General features: G+C 41.9%; 1 protein-coding gene across 5 annotated transcripts in view; it reads right to left on the bottom strand.

The window, feature by feature from the left end:
- Positions 1-27137, bottom strand: part of MAGI2 (membrane associated guanylate kinase, WW and PDZ domain containing 2) — a 1096261-nt gene that overhangs the window by 154973 nt on the left and 914151 nt on the right. For all 5 annotated transcript variants that reach the window (XM_045031437.1, XM_045031446.1, XM_045031453.1 and 2 more), the window contains one exon: positions 2071-2706. In XM_045031437.1, the coding sequence (XP_044887372.1) occupies positions 2071-2706 (636 nt within the window). The remainder of the gene's footprint in view (positions 1-2070; positions 2707-27137) is intronic.

Here is a 27137-nt window from a genome sequence, read left to right as displayed (position 1 = left end):
CATCTCCCATTGACATACTGTTGTAAGTTGATCTAAGATATGTCACTGATTTAGTTTAGACCAGGCCTAAGAAGAAGTTCCAGAGAGAGAGAGAGACTAACACCTTTATGGGCCACAGTGTATTGCCTTTGAAGGTTTTAACCACTATATTGCATTATAAGCTCATATTTAATTTGCTGTTCACTATCACTGTATTCCACTTTCTTCTTACATTGAAAATGTACATTTTGGATAATTTTCCCCCAGAGAAGTGTTAGCTTGAATTTTTTCCATGTTAAATCCTTTTTTGTTGTAATTCTAACCTCTCTAGTTCCCTTTATACTATATCTCACTACCCAATACGTCCTCATTTATCATCATCTGCGACTTAAAACAATGTGTGTTTTACCCTGACTCTTCCAATTAATTAATAGTGATGCTCAATAAAACAAGACCTAAATCAACCTACTATAGCACCTCCTGATCATCACTTGCTCCCTTCAAGTTCATATATCGCTATTTACCATTACTTTTTGCTCAGTCAATTTTCATTACATGCAATAGATGTCATATCCAATCTAATGGCAATTAATTTTTCATAGATGATTCTGAGAGGTATACTGTAACAACTGCTTAGCTGAAGCCTACATATATTAAATCTCCCTAATTTTTCTCCATCCATTAATTTGGTAATTTGAGAAAAAATAATCGGGTTTTTCTGGCATGATTTGCACTAGGCGTTATAGACCTTGGAATTCTAAGTTTTTTTAACTGTGTTCACTTTTGTCATTTGCATACACTAATACTTATTTCACTTCTCATCCTCCTGCTTCTAAAAAAAGAAAGTGATAAATATATTTTTCATTAATCTATTTGTTTTGCACCACAGAGTAATGTACATCTAATGACATGTGACTATGGATTACTAATTTAGAGTAAGTGCTATCATTTCCAGTGGCTTACTTTAATTAAAGGAACCATTCGTAGTCTTCAGTTTACATCTTTACAAATAGCCATTGGATGTTTATCATTAGGATTAACAAATCAGGAAAAAAATCTGTTATACTAAAATGTAAAAAGTAAAGAAATTAAAGGTCACCATACAGGTATTAAAAATAACTGGTTCTTACTATTGTTTCCTTATTCTATCCTCTCAAACCCAATAGAACATACACAGGTTTAGTATTATAGGGTTGCTCATGAACATGGAGCTGCTAGAAGCCATTTTTTAAATAGACACAAAACACGCTGACTTTTTAGTTTTTGGGCAAAAATAAACAACCATTGTACATCAGTTTTTCAAAGGAGGAAAAATGTTGGTCAAATGGCCTAGCAAACTTGACAGTGTAGCTTTAAGTTTTGATAAATTCACGTGTTCTGATTTTGATCTCCTTGATTTAACTAACACATCTGGGTTGGGTTGGGACTCTTAGAGTATATCTACACTGTAATAAAACACCCACGGCTAGCTAGGGTGACCAGATGTCCTGATTTTATAGGGACAGTCCCGATTTTGCAGGCTTTTTCTTATATAGGCACCCCCCCATCCCCGTCCCGATTTTTTACATTTGCTATCTGGTCACCATATGGCTTGCCCATGTCAGCTGTCTTGGGCTCGCGAGGCTTGGCTCTATGGAACTATAAAATTGCAGTGTAGACATTCCAGCCTGAGCCCGAATGTCTACACTGCAATTTTATAACCCTGCAACCCAAACCCTGCAAGCCCAAGTCAGCTGACATGGGCCGGCGGTCGACGTCTTATTGCAGTGTAGACATACCCTAAGAACTTGCAGGCAACCATCATGCAAGCTATTAAATGCTAAAAGGGCCTGGGATGCCTTGGAGAGTGTGTTACACTTATACAGAGAGGGAGATTTTGATATATGCTTAGAGCCTCAAAACATAGAAAAGGATGTACAATAAATGTACATTTTGCCTACAGTACTTATTATATATACACATTTTTTCAGAATAAATGATATTTCCTCCCAGAACAAACCGTTTCCGATCCAGCACACAAGGATAAGTAGTTCCCATTGTTTAGAACTGTTCACATACATTTTTGTAATTGTACAGACTTTCTAGACTTACCTCCTCTATGGATAATCAAAGAAGTTTCACTTCCAACAGGACATTCTTTAAGTATATCCACTACTTCTGCATGGCTCAGGTTCTGTACATTCTGCTGGTTGATCTCAACAATAAGGTCACCTTCACACAAACCAGGACATCCCTGAATGTCTAGAATTTGCTTCACCCTCTGTCCTGTAGGACTGTCTGCTATAGTAAAGCCAAAGCCCTGGGTCCCTTTCACAATGGTTAAGGTCATGAGTTCAGCTTGGGTGGCCCCAGAAGAAGCCATTGATACATTATCATCATGAACAGGTGGTGGGAATGTGCTATCAAGCTGACTATCTGCTGGAATGGAGTGCAAGGGATGTGGTGGTCGATCTGTTACATCTGGAACAGATTGAGAGGTCCTAGAAATGTATTCCAAATAAGTTTCATAGTTATGTCTTCCATTTACCACTACCGGAGGCCTCTCCATTACTGCAAGTGGTGGCACCATGCTGTTGACAGGATCTTCAGGATCAAAGGGCAAAGGGTATCCACGACATAGCACCAGGTTGACACTCTGACCAATAGGAACTGACTGGAAGAGTTTGACTACATCTGCGTGAGTATGCCCAAGGACACAAACTTCATTAATATAGACAATGACATCACCTAGAAAGAGAAAAAAATAGTGATGACATGAGAAAACTTCAATTACTATTGACACAAAAGGAATGGAATTTGTTTATGAGAGCAGACATAGGAAATCACCATTCTACTAAAAAGTAAAATCAATTAGAGCAATATTCAGATCAATCAAAGGTGATACCAGGCTGCAATTTGTCTTCCTACAAAGATAAATGAGATAGTTCAATGCTGAAATAATTATAACAGAGCAACGGCTCTACTATAATTAAGGTTCAGACTAAAGGTTTCTGTTTAAATCTCAGGTCGTCTGAGTGCTCTGAAATCTACATGGTTACTCAGATTGCATTAAAATTTGGGTGGTTTAGGGTTCTATTAGTGATCCAAAGCTGGGAACATTTGACCGAAGGACTAGTGAAATACAACCCTACCCACTTTCTTAAAGCTGAGTGATTCTGGGCAACCTTTTTTTGGTCCCAGATGGAAATCAACCCAGGGCTCAGATCACTGCACCAGAGTCCCAGCACTCAAAGTTACCCCAACAGAGCTCATGGCATCTACCAGCCCTTTGAAGGAAAATCAAAATGTTATTTCAAAAAGATTGTGCTTCTCCAGTTAGGCTTGTTGTAAATCTCACATTCTTAATATCACACCCAATGAGCATGTGCAGAGAGACTGGCCAACTATCTGGAAAACTATGTTTTCAGCATAGGACCTGAGTCACTCAGTGGGCATGGCACAGTCACTGAATCTGAACATCACCGCAGGAATTGAGAGTTCAAATCCTACCTAGAGCAGAAATCTGAAGTCAAACAAACAAAAAAGCAGGGATATTACTCCAATCTGCTTCTGTCAAGGGGGAAATGTAATATGAGTACAGCTGAAGGTGCTGAAATTATTCTTTTAAAAAAGAAAATACATTTCACAAGCAAATGTTTGCTGGGAGGGGAGGGTGATTAGGAGAGGAAGAGTAGGTGGGAACAGGAGGAGAGGGTTTGGGGGATCAGGGATGATGAGGGCTAGCAGGTGGGGTGGGACACTGGGAAAGGAGACGGGGGGTGTGAATGATGGGAACTGGGGCAGAATATGGGCTGGGGAACCTGTCAGCTCCACATTTCCCTGCTGGGTGTACGCCGTGGCAATTCACAGATCACATAGCTATTGTTTCCGGCTGTATTCATCTCCATTGGGTACTCTTTTTCAGAGATGAATCTCATTGAGATGAATAGGCCACTTAACAGCTCTCAAAATCTGCAACCATGAAGTGTGAACCCACCCTGGGAAGAAATCTGAGAATGAACTGTAAACATTTGGGAAAAATCTGCCTCTCTCAAGGTTTTAATGCATTTATTAATCATTTTGGCTAAATGTAATCTGAGTACAGCAGAATGTTCAGAAGGCTCAAACTATTTTTGAAAAGAAAATAAATTACACATGCGAATGCTCACTGGGATGGGAGGGGTGATTGGGGTGCAAGAGTAGGTGGTAATAGGGGCGGGTGGCTTGGGTCTGCAGCAAGGGATGGGAAATATTATAGAGTAGGGGATAAATGGGAATGGGCGCTAGGGAAGGGAAGAGGAACTGGGGGACTCAGATAAGAGGGAGGGTTTAGGGGGAGTGGCAGAGGAGAGGATGGGAGGGGTTGGAGAGTATATAAGATAGCAGAGAAGTTTAGGGGTCTGCGTGCTGGGATCTGTAGGGGTCTCAGTTCCTCTCCCTGCCCACTGTGTGCTCTGGAGGACCCTGCTCCTCAGGCAGTGTCTAAGCCCCTCTCCCTACCCCTCCAGGTGAGCTGGGATCTGAGGTGGGGAGACTGAAGGTAACACAAATTTATACATCTGAAATCAGGAAAATGAATAGCTATACATCATCCCTGTGCGGCGTTGGGATCAGGGGCTGGCCAGGGGTTTGTGGGAGAGGCCTAGTTTGGAGGAGGGGCAGACTGCGTGGACCTCAGGCATGACTGGGGAAGCCCGGCTGAAGCAGGGGGCAGGAGTCCCAGCTGGAGGGCCATTAGTGTTGGGAGTGAAGGGCTGTGCTCAGTGTGCAGCTCAGGCTACACAATTAAGGTAGTGTGCAGGCCTCCGGTAAACTGCTGCCTGGATATGTGTATGCAGCTGCATGGGACAAGAGACAGCAAGGAGCAACTTAGATGTTAGTGGCTTTTCCAGTGCCAACTAATGGCTTAATGGGAAGGGAGGGGGAAGCTGGAAATGTTGGCGGGCTGGGAGGGTGGCACTACATGTGGCAGAGAATGGAGAAGGAGAGAGACATATCAGTCTTCTCTCACCTGCCGAAAGTTACTGTAACTGCCATACTATAAAACGGCCAAGAGCTTGGGACACAGACCATGGAAGAAAGTTCTCTCACCAACCATGTAATCAATTACACATTGCAAACATTTCAAAAGACAACCATGACCTCTACTCCACCGTAACAAAATGTACAGGAGGAGGGAAGGGCACAGAGGAAATTCTATAAGCAATCATGTGGCTTAGTGGAAAGAATACTGGACTGAACTATTCCTAGCTGTGCCACTGGCATCCTGGGTGGCCTTGGGGAAATCACTTAACCTCTCCATGCCTCAGTTTCCCCTTTGTACAATGGGGATGATGATGTAAAGTTGTTTGAGATCTAGCTAATGAAAAACACTATATAAAAGCTAGTTCTTTTAATTATTACCTAACCACAGCAGCACATCAGCTGAAAACCTGGGTGAGGATTACAACTGTCGAAATGAACACCAACTGCTAACAACAAACATTTCCCTGCTTAAGTAATTAGGAAATTAAATGGCACAGAGCTTGTTACCACAGAGTTACGGTTGCATGGTGAGAGCTTGTGCCCTTCCAGAATGTCGGAACTCAAACTTCTGAAAACCAGGAAATACAGAGTTTAAGGTAAATGCCCACACAATCTTAACTCTGCCCTCTTTGAATGATGCCCCAATACACCCAGAACATACACAATCCCTCTCCACCTTTTCACTAAAATGGTGAGGTGCCACCTATGCTTCCCCTACGCTCTAACACTGAGCCTACTGCCCCAACAGAATACCACACTTGGAAAATTTAATAACCACTTCAGACCTATTCACAAGCCCTTTACACTTTCACATAGGACTGTGGTTCTCAAACTTCATTGTACCATGACACCTTTCTGACAACAAAAATTACTTCACAACCCCAGGAGAGGGGACCGAAACCTGCCCAAGCCCCACTGCCTGGGGTGGGGGGGTTGTAGCAGGGTGGACCCCTGCTCCAGCCCTGAAGGGGTTTAAAACAGCCCTGGGAAGGGGCTTTAGGCTGGGATGATTGGGGAAGTGGCTGAAGCTGGGGTCATGCCCCAAACTGAGCCCCAGGGCCTTATAAGAAGGCCAGGGAAGCCAAAAGCCCAGATAGTCTCTCTCTGCCTTCAGAGAGAGAAGGGCCTGGCTGCAGGGAACGAGACCGGGTACCTGAGTGAAGTAGGGCTGGGGACAGGCTGAGGAGCTGGGGAGCTCCGGCCTGGAAAGCCCCAGGCTGTGGCCTAGCAGAGGGCTAACAGGTACTGGGGGGTTGCAGAGGCAGCCCAGGGGTAGGCCAAAGCAGCAGGTCCAAACCCTCCTTGCCAGTGATGAGTGGGCTGATACTGCAGTCTGCCCCAGGATGTGGGACTAGACAATGACTGGCAGTAGCCATACTGAGGCAAGGTGGGGATAGAGGGTGGGGGTTCCCCAAGGAGGGGAGACCCTGAGAGAAAGGGGTTACTGCCAGGGGGCAGCACCCCATGTAAAAGGGCACCAGTGTCCAGGGAGGGACTCGAGGCCAGAGAACAGCTGGATCACCAGTCTACAGAGGGCACTCCAGAGCTAGAAACCGAGCTAATTCCCCGGAGTCACCAGCAGGAGGCGCCGCAGGGGTGAGTCCGACCTGTTACAGGGGTATAAACCTCAAGCCCCTCTGCTCCAGGCAGGGGGGCCAAAGCTGAAGCTCAAGGCCTTCAGTCTCTAGCCATGGGGCTTGGAACCTGAGCTGTGTCGCCCAGGGCTGAAGCCATCGGGCTTTGGCTTTGGCCTTGGGCAGTGAGGCTCGGGCTTCAGCCCCGGGCCCCAGCAAGTCTAAGCCAGCCCCGGTGACCCCATTCAAAGGTGGTCACAACCCACTTTGGGGTCCGGACCCACAGTTTGAGAACCCCTGACACATGATACCACCTAAACCTATACTTCCCTCTAGCCAACATTAAATCCACAGACTGCACTCATATCCAGGGGTGCTGGAACTATTTTTATAGGGGGGGTGCTGAAAGCCATTGAACCAAATGGTAAACTCTGTATATAATGGAAACTGCTTCCTGCCAGGGGGTGTGGCAGCACCCCCAGCACCTATGCTCAGATTCCCTGCCCCCACTATTTATAATACCCCTGGCAATAAAGCCCCAGTGCACTATTACTTGCACATGCTACACAATTCGGTAGTGAAATTATGCACTCTGGAAACTCAAGGTATGTACAAATCTCTTTCCTTTGATCATACACATGGGGGTGGGGGGAGAGGAAACGGGACTCAGCCCCAGATCTCCTCATAGCACAATCACAGCTCTATGATGCTTCTCAAACTAGTCACCAGATTTCCTCATATCACAATCATAGCTCTTCCAAACTGCTCCTGCCACATGTGCCGGCTTCCTCCTTGCCCCAGGAGTGCTCAAGCCCCGCTCCACGCCAGTTCCTGCCCCCTTCCACTTCTTCCCCTAGCCCCATCCTCACCCTGCCTTTTCCCACCCAGTTCTGCCCCCTCCCCTGAGCACTCCCCATCCCTGCTCCTCCCCCTCCCCCCAACTCTGAGTGGGAGGAATTGATAGGCAGGGCTGCCGGCAGGCGGGAAGCACTGGGGTGGAGGGGAGAAGCTGCCTGCTGGTGGGTGCTAAACACCCACTTTTTTTTCCTTGGATGTTCCATTCAGTTGCGCTGTTCATATAATCCTTTACTGGAGTCTCTGTCTACTCTTTTGTATCTAACATATGCTACTTTGGTATCAGATTTGACAGACAGAATGGGATTACTAGATAGTTAAAATTAGGAAAAGGATAAATATGTCAGGAACATTTTAATTTGAACAATATCAGATTTTGTGGTGCCTGTGTCTGCAGGAGGGGTGGAGTGGATGCTGATGTGTGGCTAAAAATTCATGGGACACATAAGTTTGTGTGTGAGAAATAATCATCCTGCATTGGATGGCACCTCTACCATTGCCTTTAAAAGTCACTATTTGCTACCACATATCACATGGTTACTCTAGTTATTTCCTATTCTAAATATATGCAAAAGTTTATCTAACATCACTGTGTGCCAGCTATTGCCAAATGATTACTTTTTATGATTAGCCACTGTGCCTCATCACTTTCAGTCAACATTGCGTTCATGGATCTCTACTCTGCTCATGTAGCAGCCTTTTTTCTAGTGAAGAAAAGTAGTTCAAAAATAAGTTTCAGTTGCCTTAGGTGTCTTCCCATGATCAGGACTGGTCAATGTATTGATGATTATCAATAAATATTCATATTTTGGTAGAACCTACAGGCCACAGCCTGGATTAAAATAAATAGCAACTTATTTATCCACACAATAGCAAAAGTACTTACTAGCCTATTTTTGTTTCCACTTTCAATAAAGCTAAAATGGTATGCGTCTTTTATAACACAGAAAATGGCTGTGTGGTCAGAATAATCAAGCTACAGTAGTGGTGTAAGTGACAATATTTTTATTTTTCTGCAATTGAGTTATGTATCAATAAACTATGATAGCTCTAGGTTCACTGCCAGATACATAGTGCATATTATTTTAGCTCAAATAATATGCACTATTAATTTTATCTTTTAATGGTACCTCAAAATTCAGTAATGAAATTAGGATTTTTTTACTACTGGAATTTTTCAATAAATTTATGAAATTGTTTCCTGGAAGCACCCTAATCACAGATCTAATCAAGTGAGCAGAGGAAAGAACAAGATGCCACTACAGGGAAAGGAAAGACTATTGTGTATGTAAAAATGAATTGGTCAGTTCACAATGATCAGACTGTCTAACAACCTGACAGCAGTTAACTGCATACTTTTAAAATTCACATGCATAAGTGGTGATTCATATACAGATTTCTTCAAAGGGGGGACAAGCAAGCAAATGCTGACAGATTTTGTTGAAACGTTTGAGAATAATATCCAGAGAATGAGACACACTGCCTGAATGTGCATCATAAACAGGTCTCATAAAATACAGGTTGAAAGAGGAAGGTTAGTTATACAGAAATGCATAGGAAGCTCTGTAAGAACAGAGATGATGCTGATTTACACAGATGCTTCAGACAATTTATAGTTTGAAATCTGCCCTTTTAGAAATTAAGTAAACAAAATACCGTACTGAATAAAAGTGACAATTTCATCTTTATTTGCGATCTAGTTCTTGCTTTAATCTTTGTTTGAAAACTTCTTTACAAAAGAGATCAGACTTTGAATGTCATGTATCTTAACACATGATTAAAGAGACAGTTAACTTGAAAGTCACCATTCTGTCATATGTTTGTACCTACTGTTGTTACAAGTAACACCTAACATTGCTGTTAGTGAAAGAAACTAAAAAACAAATATTCTTTGTTTTTTTTCCAGTTTGTTGACTCTGTGCATTTGACACCACATTGTGTAGAGTCAGTTTCATAGTTTTGTTGATTCTCAACTGCACTTCCTGTTTCATGAACTAGCATGATGATATCATGCCCATGCACTGATCCTGAGTTTGTTCCATATATGGTCTAATGGACAAGGAACTGAATTAGAAGTCAGAAGACCTGGTCTATTCCTTGCCTCTACCACTGGCCTGCTGCATCACAATGGGAAAATGACATTGCTTTTCTGTGTCTATTTCCCATCTCATCCTTTGGCCGTCTTGCCTCTAGACTTCAAGTTGAGGCAGGGACTGCCTCTGTGTTTCTCTGTTCTACCACAATGGTGCTCTGATCTCAGTTGTGGACCTCTAGATGCCACCACAATACAAATAATATCAGAATGCATATTTTTAATTAGTTCAAAAAAATTCAAGTTGACATGTTCAAGTGTCCCTTTAAGCACCACTTAGATACTAGGAGCTGGCCCAGTGCGTCCCCATTATTAGCTAATATTGCCCCAATTAACCATAAGTCAATACAATTCACTATCATTACTAAGATTTCCAAGTATATGTATTATTAAACCAGCTCTCCTAAAAGAGCACATTCCAATTAAGAGGAGCATTGTATAAAAATAATTTACAAACAAAAAAGGGCACCCTGCTTTCATATGGACAGATCTTTTCAAATCCTGTTAGAATTGTTCTGGAAATAATTCCATATTACCCATTCCATTCACCTTATTTGTGAAAGCTTAAACAATGCTTGTGAATAGAATTTTCTATTCTAATATCTGTCTCTGTAACTGTTGCGCATAGTAGGGGCAGGTGTAGCACATACTGGTCAGGTGAGAACTCCCCTCTGCAAGGTTCCGGAGTCAGGCAAAATGCTTCCAAGTAGCAAGGGGGCTGCTCTGGCCCTCACAACTTTTGTATCAATGCATCTTTTTCTTCCTTTCCAGAGTGCTGACGAGTGCACAGAGATGTGGTCATGGCCCTGTTTTCATTCCTCTTCTCTTGCTATCCTACTGCTCAGTCAGGGAAGGGCTTTGAATTAATGCTATTTACTCCATAGGGGCAGGGAAATCCTCTTGTGCCTTCATCTTCTTCCCCTTACGCATGCATGCAGGGTTAGTCACAATCTAATCCTCAAAATAATATTGTCTTCATAAACTAGGAAACCACACCGGCTAATTCAGTAGTGGGAAAAACTGCCTGGGAAAAGAACAACCCGAGAAAAATTCAACCAAAATTCAGAACCAAATCTGAAAGCTTTGGATAACAATCCCCATCTCCAGAATCTATCCCCTCTCTTCCCCCCAGCAAAGAAAAAGCTGAACCAAACCCAATCACCACAATATTGCACAAGACTGTGTGGTCTTTTCTGAGTCAGCTGCTCTTTTAAGGTTTCTTGGGCTTCTATGGGGTGTTAGGTGTACATTGTATTCTGGATTGCTTTTGAGATGTGAAAGTCATGGAGTTAATGCAATCTGAAGATAATATTTGATGCAGTAGTGACTTCTAAACCTTCTGAGACCCACAGTGGCCATATTACAAACTCACATGGAGATGGGAATGTTGAAGGCTCAGAAAGTGGAGATGCAAAGCAAGGGCTGGAGGAGGAACACTGGATGGAGGCATGAGTTATAGAGTCCAATCCACCTGAGTGTGAACTGTAGCCAAAGAGACAGGAGAAAAGGTTCAGACTGTGGAATATGACGCAGGATAACATCTCAAGTAATTTAGATAATTATCTGAGCTTTAGGAGCTTCTCCAAACCAAATCCAGTTTCCAGACCTTTTGAGGTTTGCTCATCACTAATCCCAAAGTCATGTCTCCTAGGTCCTTGTGACATGACAAAACTAAAACACAACTAGCAATGTTTGCTCAGCAGAGAAGCCAGCCTTGGCAGCAAGAGGCATTGTTTGTCAGCATTAAAGAGTCAATGTCATAATCAGGCAAATATTTTAGGAAGACTACTCACATGTCATTTATCTTTCCTGCATTTCCTTTCCTACTGCTCGTAATAACTGGTACATTTGGACAAAGATAGCAGCATTCTCCTTTTCAGTTAGCTATTCTACTACAATGATTCATTCAGTGAGCCACAGTCTTGTTCCTGATATCACAGTCATTCCCATGGTGAGGAGTTCTGATTAGGGCTGTGCAAAACATTTGCACCAAGCCTCAATATTTGCCTGGCTTTGAGGCTTGATATGTGAAAATGGGTGGAGGTTGTTTATATACACACCTATATAATTCATTAGTCTCACTTCCCCATTTAGTTCCCACCACCCCGCCGTCATTCCTCCCTCTCTAACAGGCTGCAGGACCTATCCACGTCTCCTTAGATCTCTTGTTGAAGGGGAAGGTGGGAGAAGCAGGAGGATGGAGAGGACCCTCTAGAAGAAGTGGAAGGCTCATTTCTTTTTCTATGCTGGAGTTCATTATTCCAACTCCATCACTGATTCCACATGTCCATCACTATAAGAACAGATTCCTGCATCTGGTTCAAAATCCAAGGGCCAAATTCAGAAGTGAGTCTAAGGAAGCCTGAGCAAGTCTAGAGGGAGTCTAAGTTTGTTTAACTTACACTTTCTTCCAGTCCCCTCTGTCACTGCTATGCCAATTTAGACACTCTAGACTAACTTACGTATTCAGAGTCCCTTAGACTCAAAGGTCTGAATTCAGAGATAATATTTAAGTTAACTTAGTCTCCCTTTACACAGCCTGAGGCCTGGCCTACACTAGAAAATAAAGTTGGCTTAACTACATTGCTCAGTGGTGTGAAAAATCCACATCCCTCAGCTTAGATCCATTGACCTAGCTACTGCCTGTTGGGGAGATGGATTACTTATGCCAACAGGAGAATCTCTCCTGTCAGTGTAGGCAGTGCCACTATAGTGTTTCAAGTGTCGACAAACCCTTACAATTATTTACACCAGTCTCTAAGGGAGTTGAAAGTGATGCTATTTACTCACAAATTAACATGGAGTAAATTAATATGGTTTCTACTCTAATTTAACGTACACCTCCTTATGGTTCCTCAGTATGTATGTTACCCTAATTTAGCCTCCATCAGAGTTTGGTAGTGCATGTGTAAATACTAGCTATAAGGAACTGAGAAGGAGTCAAAGGGTATTTCTACACTGGGGCTGAAGATATAATTTCCAGCTCAGGTAGATATACCCAGGCTAGCTTTGATTGAAGCAGAGGATTCAGAAGGGATTGTACTCAGGACAGCTAGCCTGTTCCACTGCCCATGTAGCCATGGCTACACTGCTATTTTTAGTATGCCAGCCCGATCAGAGCTAGTGCAGGTATGTGGAAACGAGATGGAACCAGCTCCAGTGTAGGCTACACTATACTACAGACTTTAGTCAACCTATGTTAGGTCAACTTACAATCACCACAGTAATTAGTCCAGTGGCTGATGTCCACACTTCCTCTTTCTGTCTGTGGTGTGTGTCCTCACCAGGAGTGCTTCCACCGACTGAAGAGGGGCAGTGTGGGGTGTTGAGAGCCAGACAGTTAACAGCCAATGTAAGTAATACAGTGTCTACAGAGACACTGTATAGCCCTAACTATACCGACATAAGCCCTACGCTTCTTGTGGAGGTGAAGTTATTATGTTGGTGTAGTAGGGCACTTACGTTGGCGGGACAAGGCTGTAGTGTGTACACTGACATAATTAGATTGAAGTAAGCTGACTTATGTTGACCTAAATGTGTAAAGTAAACCAGGACTAAGTCAATGCACATTACCTCTGAATTTGGCTCCACAACTCTGTACCTCTCTGCTCCTGCCTACCTCTCAGACTTCCTTTGCTCTTAATCCTAGCTTTTATACCGAAGCGTTTACTCATTTGTCTCGATACTCCCCTTCTTTTTCTCCAGTTAACATCTCTCTTGCTTCTTTCGTCCTGACTATCCTCCCCAGTGCCTGGGACAGCCTCCCTCTTTCTGTGTACCAAGCAGTAATGCTCTCCTCCTTCAGAGATATTTCCAATTCACTTCTTCTGGTGAGCCTCCCTCTAACTGTTTATCTGTTCCTACTCTCATGCCCAAACTGTATATTTAAAATATTTTAAAAAAATGATCTACACACACTGTATATGCTTTGGAACTAACAAAATAAAAACAAAGGAGAAGTAGGTTTATTCAAAAGGTGTGTTTAGCCACACACTCAACTGCCATGTACTTATCCCAACATTGCTGGGCCAGATTCTGCTCTATTATATAGATGTGACTACAGATTTTAGTTTATTGGCTTTAGAGGAGTTACTGTGACTTTACACTGGTGTCACAGAGCAGAAGTTAGCCCTACATTTGAATAGTTCTTTAAGTTTGCCTGAACAGATATAGCTTTTTAAGATGCTGTGGAAGATCAAAGTATGAGGAAATTTAGACACTGTCTGCTCACACTGAGTGTTGCACCTGGCAGTCATTTACACTCAAGCAAACAACTGTAAATGATCATGTAGTTATAGACCTTGTCCCATATCTCTATGATGAGATTTTAAAAAGTAACTACAGCTAGGCTCCTACATCCATATTTCGGCTCATAAATCAGTGGCATGATCTTCCTTTTTCAAAATCTCAGCTCTTATTCCTACTAATACTAATCCCTTTAAAAAAGGAAATGATATGGCTCAGTTGTAATCAAATGTTAAGGGAGATTTTAGAATAAGATGGATGTCTTCTATTTGTTTCTACTGGCCTATTAAAAATACCTGCCACAACACGGTATAACTTACTTCTTTTACAAATGAATGTTGAATCAATTGCTAAAATGTGCAGCACATAATCTCCCAGGAGTGCGTATCTATAAAAGCAGCAGATATCGATTGGAAGAGAGCTGTATACTTAAAACTTTAGGCCCTCCTATTAGCTTTAAAACAGATTTATCTAATAGACAATATTATTGCAGTTACCCATCAAATTAAACAGGCCCAGTGAAATGGAAAGCGCTCCTGAGAGATCCATAAATCCATGGCTGCTTCTGTAAAGAAGTTCTATGCTATCAGCTCTGCTTGATGCTATAATGGAACACTGAGCGGCTCATCAGAATATCTGAAGAGCTCTTCTGCAACTGGCATGGAAGTCATGTGCTCTCGGCCTCCTCCACATGCAGAAAGCTACCTAATTCCTGACATCAAACTCTGTGTAGCTGCCAAGCTGCTACTAGCTTGTGGATGGCAGGTGTCCCAGCACCTACATCAAGTTTCATGCAGCCTCAAAGATGGATCACTATAGTCGTGTTTCATTGCACTGTGGCCTCCACTCTCTCTTCCACAGCTGTTGGCAAGCATTATTTTCCTCATTGTTAGTGCCTTTTGTTGCACTAATATTTGCCTCTGGCTGGAAACCTGGTGTCACATGCAATCCAGACCCATGACAGGTTGTGTCACCACCTGCCCTGTAACCTTGGGTGCCTCACAGTGCTTTGCTGTTGTAGCTCCTAACCTGGGCTGTTCGCATACAGCTTAACAGCATGCAGGTCACACCCTCAGTGTCTGTGTATAGCTACAGCCTTGACCCAGCAGCTATGACCCCAACAACTTGTCAGCAGCACTCTGGCTTCCACCAGCCTTGGTTACTACTTGCAGGGTGGGCCCAATATGAACCCAGTCCCAAATTTCCCCTCAAATGGGTGTTTTACAAGCACAAGGCATTAAAGTTAGAAATGGTTACAAGAGAAATAAAGATACAATGCTTTCTAGTAGCTAAAACTTAACAAGCTAGACTTGATTAAAGGTAAAATTCTTACCAGATGATCCCAGCAACAAGGCTGATCAAATTCTCGGGTTAAGATCTCCCCCACTCCCACACCCAGAGTCAAAGGGCAGGTTCCTTTGTCTTCTTAGGTGAAAGAGAGAGATGGGGAGAGAGATACCTTGGGGTTTTCTGCCCCTTTCTTTTATAGTCCAGGTAACCTTTGAGGCGGAGTCTTCGGAGGGTTACCCTTCAAAGCAAAGTTTATTCAAACAATAAAGAAGGCAACATGGACTATGGTGGTATAGGATGCTCCATGTTTTTTCTTTTCACCCATGTTTGCTGAAATGCAAATTTGCTGTGTCTCCTGCCATCTCCTCTTCCTGCTATCTTGAGGACCCAGTTTACTACTTATATGTAAGGCTACATTTTAGTCACGGGTATTTTTAATAAAAGTCACCGACAGGTCACAGGCAGTAAGCAAAAATTCATGGGCTGTGAATTTTACTAAAAATACCTGTGACTAAAACTGGGGGGGGGGTGCCCTGGGGGGGGCAATCCGGGGGGTGCTGGGGTTACTGAGGGAAGTGGTCCAGGGGACCCCGCTGATGGTGGTGCCAGGGGATGGGCAGCGCAGCCCAGGACCCCCCTGTTGCTGGTGGGGAGGGTTGGCAGGGCTTTCAGGGGCTTCCTACCTGGCTCCATGTCCCTGCAGCTCCTAGGTGGTGGAGGGTTCAGGGGGCTTGGCACGCTGCTCCTGCCACAAGCACCGGCTGCCATAGCTCCCATTGGCTGGGAATCTCAGCCAATGGAAGCTGCGGGGATGGGGCCTGCAAGCGTGAGCAGTGGTGCGTAGACCCTACTCCCCAGCCCCTTTGCTGCCTAGGAGCTGCAGGGCCGTGGGAGCCGGGGAACTCCCCTTCCCAAGGTAAGCTCTCCTGCAACTCCCTGCCCCTCCCACACACCCAAACTACTGTTAGTTCAGGGGCTGCCCATCTTGAGCAGCCCCTGAGCCAGCACCAGCAGCTGCAGCAGTCATAGAATCACAGAATCATGAATCATAGAAGATTAGGGTTGGATGAGACCTCAGGAGGTCATCTAGTCCAATCCCCTGCTCAAAGCAGGACCAATCCCCAACTAAATCACCCCAGCCAGGGCTTTGTCAAACCTGACCTTAAAAGCCTCTAAGGATGGAGATTCCACCACCTCTGTAGGCAACCCATTCTGGTGTTTCACCATCCTCCTAGTGAAATAGTGTTTTCTAATATCCATCCTAGACCTCCCCCACTGCAACTTGAGACCATTGCTCCTTGTTCTGTCATCTGCCACCACTAGGAACAGCTGAGCTCCATCCTCATTGGAACCCCCCTTCAGGTAGTTGAAGGCTGCTATCAAATCCCCCCTCACTCTTCTCTTCTGCAGACTAAATAACCCCAGTTCCCTCAGCCTCTCCTCGTAAGTCATGTGCCCCAGCCTCCTAATAATTTTCATTGCTCTCTGCTGTACTCTCTCTAATTTGTCCACATCCCTTCTGTAGTAGGGATGAAAACTGTACGTAATACTCCAGGTGTGGCCTCACCAATGTTGAATAGAGGGGAATAATGACTTTGCTTGATCTGTTGGCAATGCTCCTACTAATACAGCCCAATATGCAGTTGGCCTTCTTGGCAACAAGGGCACACTGCTGACTCATATCCAGCTTCCCGACCACTGTAATCCACAGGTCCTTTTCTGCAGAACTGCTGTTTAGCCAGTCAGTCCCCAGCCTGTAGCAGTGCATGGGATTCTTCTTTCCTAAGTGAAGGACTCTGCACTTGTCCTTGTTGAACCTCATCAGATTTCTTTTGGCCCAATCCTTCAATTTGTCTAGGTCACTCTGGACCCTATCCCTACCCTCCAGTGTATCTACTTCTTCCCCAAGCTTAGTGTCATCTGCAAACTAGCTGAGTGTGCAATTTATCCTGTCATTCAAATCATTAATAAAGCTGTTGAACAAAACCAGCCCCAGGACTGACCCCTGGGGCATTCCGCTTGATACTGTCTGCCAATTAGACATAGAGCCATTGAGCCCGACAATCTAGCCAGCTTTCTATCCACCTTATAGTCCATTCATCCAATCCATATTTTTTTCAACTTGCTGGCAAGAATACTGTCGGAGACGGTATCAAAAGGTTTGCTAAAGTCAAGATATATCTTCCGTGACTTCTGTAACAGACTCGCAGCCTTACTTATATGTAAAATGAGGTAAACACACATTTCTTTGTTCAGGATACTTCTGCCTGGAGAGAGCTGTGTGGTTTTGAACATGTGTTACGAACATCACACGGGGATTTCATTACTTTACATAGAATAATGCTGCCTACAATTCACCACGATCTATTGACCAGCGAGTTATGAGTTTTCAAATGATACTTCACCAGGTGGATTATTACAATACAGACACTCCCTGGGTTATGCAAACCCGATTTAGGAAAATCCGCACTTACGGAAAAAGTTCTGTATACGTTCCCGGCTTACACAAAATTCAACTTACACAAGGTGTTCCAGAACGGAACACTTGCATAAGTCTGGGAGCATCTGCAGTATGTAGGATGTGAATACAGGGATGCTTTTGATCACACCTGCCCATCAACAGAGCCTCACAAAGCTTTAGGGTAGACACTACCTATGCTGACAGGAGGAGTTCTCCTGTCAGCGCAGGTAATCCACCTCCCTGAGAGGCAGTAACTATGTTGATGGAAGAATTCTTCCATCAACCTAATGCTGTCTACATGGGAGCTAGGTTGGCTTAACTATGTTGCTCAGGACTGTGGATTTTTCACACCCCTGAGTTATGTATCTGAGTTGACCTAACTTTTTTTGTGTAGACCTCAGGCATTATATTTAAGATTGCACAGGAATAATTCTGCTCTGAATTACACTTGTACAACCCCCTAAAGCCAATAAAGTTACAAAGGTTTATAGCACACATATATAACTGAGGATAAAATTTGGCCCTGCAACTGGAACTCTTGATGTGCGAGGCAGGACAGAATCTAGTTCACTCTTCCAGTTTGCTTGCTCTGAGGGGCTAACAGGAGTAAAAGAAGAAAAAAATAAAACCTTTTGCACCCCCCCTTCCCTTCCTCTCTGCTCAGGTAAGTAGAGGTGATTTTAAATACATGCTAAAATCAGATCAGTTAAATAAGCAGGTGCCATTTTACACAGTCAATTTTTTGAGTAGAACTCCATTTTAATTTTACTCTGACCCAATGCATGTGCCTAATTAAAAAGCTGGCTTTTCAAAAATTTTGTGCTTAACCAGCATGCATCCGGTAATTACACTCAGGCAGATGTGGATTAGTCGAAGAAACTATTTACATTTCTTTTGTATTTTGCATATAGCGGTAAGAGCTATTTAAATAGATGCATTTAATTTTTTTTGGAAAGGAAGAATAAAATAAATTCAGAGAGAATCTAAAGACCCTGATTATTTGCTGATCTGGTAAACATGAAAAACTGCAGATTAAAGCTAAGTAAAGCAATAAAGAAAGAACATATATTGCAAAGCTCCAATGAGCAGGCATACTGTTTGCCTAGTTAGACAGTTTTTTCATTTCAAGAATCTGATAGCATAAAATGGATGGTAAAGCTGCTACTTTACAAAAATATAATGAATTTTAAGCAAAAAGTGATGTATAATTTACAGGAGAGACCTGATAAAATGGAAAACAGGCCCTGTTTCTAAGGAAGCTTTTTATTTACCGGCTAAGCAAGCCTATTTTGTCTAGGCTTTCCTTACAGGAAGTACTTAATCATCATAAAAAACCTGGCACAAGTGAACTGCATGACAGGACATCAGTAGATCTGAAGAGCAAGGGAAAAATGTATACCACATTTACACAGCTATTCAGGATCACTTTGAAATGTGTTACTGCATGTGAAGGCTATTGTAAAAATAAAACTGTTTTTGCTGTATGAAAAAGGTCAAAACTTATAACACATTTGTTTCTGAACGTATAGTATTTTATTTCTGAACATGCAGCATCACATTTATCAAGGTAATGGCTCCCAGGAGGGGAAAGTAGCCCAGACAGCCTCCCAGCAGCCTAAAGGCTTAACTGTATGACAGAGCATGAGGTAACTACAAAGCAGTCATTGTAACTGCCTGTGAAGCCTGGCAGGGAGCCAGATGTCACCAATGGAAGAATATCTTCAACAGTCTTGCTAACTGTGCTTCATTGCAACTGCTAATTCTCAGCAGAAACGGTTGGGAAGGAAGGGAAACAAAAAGATGAGAGAAAGTATATTGATCCTTTAAAAAAAGACTATGGTACCATGCCAGATGTCCTTGGATTTAGCAGGAATATATATTTAGCCTGTAAATACTGACCATTTTTAGCAAGTACAATTTCTTCTCCGGCGGCCTGAAATGATTAATGGACTGATTCTGCCCAAGTTACTTATACTGAATAGTTACTTTACTCCGAGGAGTACCTACTCACTATCCAGTCACTATGCACAAAATAAACTACTATTCAGCATAAGTACCGGTAACAGTGGCTGAATCTTGTCCTAAATTATTACTGAGCAAACTAAATGACATTTAAAACCCTCCTGGAACTTTCATTGTTATGAAAAATGTAGATTGAAATAATTGTAGTTATTTCATATTCTTAATCCACAGTTAAAAAGTTCATCCCAATTCTAGTAGCATTACCCATTTTAAATATTAGAAATATCCCTGGAAAATAACATCTCAAACAGTAATGAACTAAACTGTACATTTGGCAATCATTTATTAAAGCCAACTGGTTGACTGAAGTTCTACTTATCTATACAGTTTCTTGTACAATGCCCATCACCTTGGCACCACAGTGCTTAAATTAAAAGCCCACTGAAGGCAATGGAATTCTTTCCATTGACTTCAGTGGGCTTTGGAGCAGCCCATTAATTTACAGGTCTGTCGCATCTTACGCGCATTTAACATGCACGATTTCAGCTTTATGCAGTCAGAAAAAAAAGAAGAGAAAAATAATTTTAATACTGTACCTGTAGTGCGGGCGATTCTGCCCGCCATTACATTCAATGTAATTTTGACTATACACAATTTTTGTTTTAAGCGCTGACTGCGGAACGTAACCCCAGCGTAAGATGCGACAGACCCGTACTTAATTACCTAAGTAAAAGTCACCTGGTTTTCAGTAGCATTGAGCACTCAAAACAACTCCCACTGACTTCAAAGTCTGTCCGTTGAATTCAATGGGAGCAGATAGTGCTTGGCCCTCCAAAAGTCAGGCCATTTATTTCACAGCCAAAACATGGCTGTGAGGCCAACTCTGGGCAACCAAATTTGAAAATGTTGGCCTCATTGTACACCTTAGTGTGCTCAGTATACCATAATACAGGATGTCGAAAATGTGCCCCATGTGGGATGTCTGCAATTCGGATTGTTCCAGCCATTGCCCTTAAGATGTCAACTATTAAGTCTCTCCCAGAAATAATGTTGTTACTCCACTGCTCAGCTGGAGTCTCTGAAAGTGGCCAGACAACATATGTTCTTAATTCTGCCAGTTTTAATGAACTCGGTATGCTTGTCCATCTCTCCATCTCAGACACTAACAAGTCTCTGCTGTCTTGCTGAGATCAGAATTATCTGAGATAATGCCTCTCATACATAGCTGGCACAGCATTATGCTGCTGTTGAGCCACTGTGTTGCACAAAATGGTGCAGACAGTTTTATAAGAAAACAGTAAAATGTATCCTGGTATATCATTTCAATATCCATGAAAATTCTACAAAAAGATTTACAGGCCTCAATGTAAGATATTCATGCCAAACACTGACAAAAGGAAGCTGTGTTTTCAGGGATACAGAAATGTTGCTTCTGCCTTGCTTGTCTCAAAGTTTAATTTTTAGAAAAATAAGTTTTTTGGGGGAAAAAAACCAAGAATGAGGAACTCTGAGTCATATACGTCATAGTTTGTTCTTAAAAAACAACCACCACCACCTTTCTTCACATGGCAAGGGCTAATAAACTAGCTTTCTGAGTTACTAGAAGTTTTTAAAAATAGAAGAGAGCTTGTTACAGACCTCAGTCTGCAGATCTCAATCTACAGCTGGCATATTATACATTTATTCTTCTTTAAGGATTCAGCTCCCTTACAAGGATACTTGTTTAAAAGAATTTGCTTTATTTGAAATAAAACATCTAACGTACACAGCACTTTACAAACATGAATCTAGACACATTACCTCCCTATGAATGGCTTACTATACAAGACAGACAAGAAAAACAAAGATTAGACAGAGAATAATCGTTTGGGAAAAGGAAGGAGTAGGGAGTTAATGGGGAGGAGTAACTGTACACTGGGACAAACTCCTGGAAGAAGTGGATTTTATAGGAGGGATTTGAAGGAGCAGAAAGAGCATGTTTGGCAAGTTTACTGTACATATTTCCTATTCATAGACATCTTTTCCTAGCCTAGGAGAATGTTCCTCACATAGGGTCAAGTCTAGGAATTAGCAATAAGAACAGCACCTCTTCTATACAGGGGATGAGCTATTCCAGCATGTTGTTGTTATTTTATTTATTGCATTTTAGTTATATATAAAATGGGTCTGATTTTCCTCTTATTTACACTGAGGTAAATCAGAATTAACTCTATTAACATAAATGGATTTACACTAACATAAAATCAGTGTACTGTAACTGTAATCAGAATAAACCTCAATGTCTTATTCCACTATAGTACCCATTATTTCACTATAGTATCTATAGTTCATTATTTTCTCCATCTGAAATATATATTAAAAGTACAGGGAGATAATTTAACTCCTGTCTCTGATTATCTGTCAAGTGTTGAGTACATAGTTCAGAGGGAGGCCAGACAATCCATAATAAATGCAGTATGAGAGTGGAGTTTATAAGTACTTAGCTATCAAATGAAAAACCACATAAAAGCTGGTATAGTTGAGCATGTGTTTCAATAGTGGCCAGCTGATGTTCTCCAAAACTTACATTTTTTTTATAAGAAATCCACCAAACATAATCTTCATTATGACATAATCCTCCATCACCCAACATGGGTGTGTGGCAATTCTCCAAAAAAGACCATATTTTTGGAGTTTAATGTACCCACCCTACACACCCACATGTACCATATATCATTTGAAAGCTTATTTTATGTATGTTTAGATGAGATATGATACAGAGCTGTCAAGTGGTGCAATAAACTTGTAGGCAAAGTGAGAAAATGGTACCCAATTTTTTTTTGCAAATTTCCAGAAACATTGCAAGACACCTATGACTGCAGTTTTTACTGTGTAAGTTAATTTCAACCCCTTAATGTGGTATACTGATGAAAGCTACCAAATAACAATGTATTAAAATATTTATATTGGTTTTGCATGGGTAAGTATTCCCCCTCCCTCCCCCCGAAATGATGAAATATTTAGTGTGTGGCAAAAACCAGGTGGGTAGATAAATGTACGTGAATTCCTAATGTAATGCTTTTCCATTTGTAAAGTTTTGTACATACAATGTAGCATCTAGAAGGTTTTAATTTGTAATTGTCTATGCATGTTGTTCTAGAAACTAGCTTTTTAATTCAGTGACACACACAGATCAGTATTAGTGCTAGAGATGACAACACACAGCTTCATATTATGAATATGCAAAAGCTATGAGACAAAGAAATGGCCAACAAGAAGCAGTGAAGACAAAGTCCATGAACAAGTTCTTGCCTCTACAATGAAGAGGGATAAAGAGCAAGTTACAGCTCTTACCAACCATGCCATTAACTACTGTCATTAACAAACCCATTTGATCCTGAATCACATCCAGAGGTGCTTATCAACCTATTTACTGGATTGCATGTAACACCAGATGTACAAGTCTCTACTGAAAATAGCAGGTGGTAGTGAAGAACAAGTGGAGAGATTTGAGAGAGGTGCACTTGACTCTGATGGAACATGTAGATTCTTCAGCCCAGTCAAGAAATCCAGCATCAAAACATTTGATGACATGACCAAGACAATCAAATTTGTCTGTCAAGGAAGGGACAATCACAGAAGCTATCATCCAGAAATTGTTTTCTGCAGAGGTCTATCCTTAGCAAGAGATGATGTTTCAATGGTAACTGTTCTTAATCACCTAATGGGACCTGTACCTACATCTGTCTGCCATGGAACAATGAGAAGAACAGACAAAGCTGAATTAGGACATCAGCTGGAAGCTCAAGCTGAAAGAATCCATGAACTAAGAGTATGCAACAAAGAAACCACAGTATTCATCAGAGATGCCATTGCTTTTATACAAATGATGGCTGGAGATAAATTGCACACATTTCGATGAATTGGCTGCTGAGTACTTGAGGCAGGTCCTAAAAGGATTTGACAAAGCTAATTCTCTAATCAAAATCTTTGACAGATATGACAACAGTAACACTCTGAAAACTGCAGAAAGACAGTGCCAGATAGAATAAGGTTGGATGCAAGAAATGCCAGGTCATTAGTGGACACCCTGTGCCTTCAAGGAAAAAGTTCTAAATGTTGCATCCAAAAAGCAGTCATTTGTAAAATTCTTCTGTGAATATATGATTCAAAATGCACCTGAGTGTGTAGGAGCACAACCAACACAAACACCCCTTGCTAGAGGCTTTTCCAGTGGTGAAGTCCATCATCATAAGAGGTGCTGAAGAAGCTCAAGATCTGTACAATACTCAGAAGAAAGTACACACAAGGATGTTTCTGCATGCTGTATGCGCCAATATGGCGTTTAGGTCTTTTGGCATCAAAGGAGCCATCGTAATTAGGCCAACTGATACAGCTGTTTTTGTCCTTGCTGTTCACCGCTTTCCAAAAACAAGGCACCATTTTCAGAAAAATGGACAGGCATCACTTCATACATGTGCATGTAATTTGTGATCCACTCACTCCTGACTTCTGCAACACACTTCCTGCTGTACATGTATTAACAGGATTTGACTCTGTATCACCCTATTCAGTATTGGGGGGAAAAATGTGTATAATGTTATCAAAACAATGGGTTCTTACTGCTTCAGAGATTTTGCCAAATTGGGAGAAAGTGACGGACAAGCCACAATTTCTGCAGCAAGGAATTTGGCAGCAGTGTTATATGGCCAGAGCAAGAAAGAAAAGGAAATCCACACAGAGCCCTGAATTGCTTGTGACTCAATCTATCCATCAAAAAGGACATCACTTGCCAAACTCCCATCATGTGAAGAGAATGTCAAAAGAGCATCATGGAAAACAAAGATTTGGATGCCTTTGCACATAGGTGAATCAAGTATTGGCTCATCAATGTAACATGGATGGAAAAATGTGGATGATGAACTCCTTCCTGTATTTTTCAAGGGCCTAATGGCATCCACAAGACCTTATTTGTGCCTGTACCAGTAGGAGTCACAGCACAATCAACTATGTCTGTAGTCAGAACAATCTTCCCTGCACAGAACTGTGTATATGCCAAGGAAATGAAGACTGTGGTAATCTACATACTCTCGACAAAGATCATACTGATAAACAAGATGATGATGACGTTGACAAGAAATGTCACTAGAACTATTACATTTCAATGACACTTGTACAGTTTTATTATTAGATTTTGTTTTACCCTTTAGATTGTTGTTGTGATGCTTTGAGGCTTCAAAGAAACCCAATTTTATATCTTGAACTAATACATAGTCATTTACTAATAGAAACAAATGCGAATATTTCAGTGGTCATTTTAACATTTTGATTGTGTCACAGTTTATCCTCATTTTGATGGCAACAGCACTACTTGACTACTCCACATCATACCTCATCTTAAAGTAGACAGAAGCTTTCAAACGATGTATGATGTGCACGTGTATAGGGAAGGTACAGTGGTATCTGCCTCTCGCCTATCATCACCCCATCCCCTCACTCAGTCAGTAACTGAGATCAGAATAAGGCTCTACAACTAAAACCAGTCAAACTGGACTGCAAGATCAGGCCCTTAAAACCCTAGATGGGCCATCAGCTTTTTAGTTAATGATTCCAAGGGTTTCTAGGTTATGTCACTCAAACAAGTTCATAATGTTATACCCAATTAGGTACAGTAAGAACCATATTTATCACACATAGATGTTAAATTTACCAAAGCCCTGAGATGTTTTCCATTGTAAGTAGGTTGAATATTTTAACTACTATGGTAAAAGTGAATAAACCAGTGTACTGTGGGAACTCTGTAGTACTCACCTTTGATTACCTGTTCATTCTTACAGATCTTATGCAAATGCAGAGTCTGTAACAGAGATACACCTTGAGTTGCTTTTAACTTAGGGATTTTATAAAGACTGTTTAGCCTTTCCCTCATCTATGTGTCTACGGCAGGGATCGGCAACCTTTGTCACGCAGCCTGTCAGGGAAATCCGCTGGTGGGCCGAGATGGTTTGTTTACCTGCAGCGCCTGCAGGTTTGGCCAATTGCAGCACCCACTGGCCACAGTTCACCGTTCCAGGCCAATGGGGGCTGCGGGAAGCAGTGGCCAGCACATCCCTCGTCCCGCCCTGCTTCCCACAGCCCCCATTGGCCTGGAACGTGAATCGCGGCCAGTGGAAGCTGCGATCAGCCGAACCTGCGGACGCTGCAGGTAAACAAACCGTCCTGTCCCGCCAGCAGATTTCCCTCATGGGTCGCATGCCAAAGATTGTCGATCCCTGGTCTACGGTATTATTTCCTTATCACTTCTCATGGGATAGTAAATCATCTACTTAAGAAGATACCTGTCCTTACTTCACAAGGTCTTTCCCATCATTTCCATTCCTGAATAGCTAATCAATCTTATATAAATATGCACCTCTATGCCTTATTTTAAAACTGATTAGGTTGCAAAGACAAATATACAGCTCCATGCAGTTCATACAGGTTTTACTGTATTCATCCAGGTTAATTGGGGGATGCTCTATTATCAAACTGACCTTGTTTCCCAGCAAGTACCATCTTAATAGCTCTAGAGCCCATTTCACTGCTAAGCATTCATTTTCCTGGGCAACATATTTTTGTTCTCCATTAAATGATTTCATGCCTTCTCTGCTGAATAGGGTGTCCTTCCTCTTCAAACCCTTTCCTGAGTACAGCACTGACTCCAAACTCTTAAGTGTCAGTTTGCATTATAATTGTTATTGGTCAAACATGAGAAAAGCTCCAAGCCAAAATCTGTAAAGCCACCACCTCTTCCCACTTCTAGCCCAGCCTCAAAACTCATTTTTGTCATATAGAGAACTGCAACCTGATAATGGTTAGACAGATGGTGATTTGGGATCACTACTACTGAATGGCTAAGAACTGCTCCCATGCTATTATATTTGTCATCCTGTCTCCCACTTCATCTATTGTTTGTCTCATACACTTCCTGTAAACTCTTTGGGGGCAGAGACTATCATTTATTATATGTCTGTACCGTGCCCAGCACTATGGGGCCCAGCCTAGTTGTAGCCATTAGATGCTACCACAATATAAGTGTCAAATCACAATATTCTATCACTTTTCCCAATGCAATAGAGGTGTTGCTTCCAGTACTTGGATCCTAATCCCACATCCAAATAAACTGCATTATGGAGATGCCAGTTGCAGCTCTGTACTTCAGGTTGAGGTTTTACACTTAAAGCAGAAACTCAAACACGTTGTTCTGTATGAAAAATATAGTTTATTCCCCCAGATATCACAATGCCTTCTGTTTGAGTATAGAATGAACTTTATGAAAATGTAAAAATAAAACTGTTAATTAGTTTGAGTTAAAGTTAATTAAAAGTGGGTTCTTCAAAAAACATTACTCTGTCAGGTCTTTTTTTGTCCTGAATGATTTTGGAAATGCAAGAACACACTCTGGAAACTTTTCTCTCTCTCTCTCTCTCTCTCTCTCTCTCTCTCACACACACACAGTCACTGAAATCTTGTGCATAAGCTATATTAGAACATTTTCCCATAGTATTAATGCTCACTTTTTGCCATTATTCTTCATAACTGAAAGTGTGTCCTGCAGCTGAGGTTGAAGAATAATCCTCTTCAAAGAATTCCATGACAAATTTCCCTCTTTAAAAATGGCTGCCACATTCTATTATTCTCAAAGGTTATGTCTACA

The sequence above is a fragment of the Mauremys mutica genome, chromosome 1, assembly GCF_020497125.1.
Source record: "Mauremys mutica isolate MM-2020 ecotype Southern chromosome 1, ASM2049712v1, whole genome shotgun sequence".
Classification (NCBI taxonomy): Eukaryota; Metazoa; Chordata; order Testudines; family Geoemydidae; genus Mauremys; species Mauremys mutica.
The sequence above is the reverse complement of the archived record's forward strand: the minus strand, read 5'-3'. Positions and strand labels throughout refer to the sequence as shown.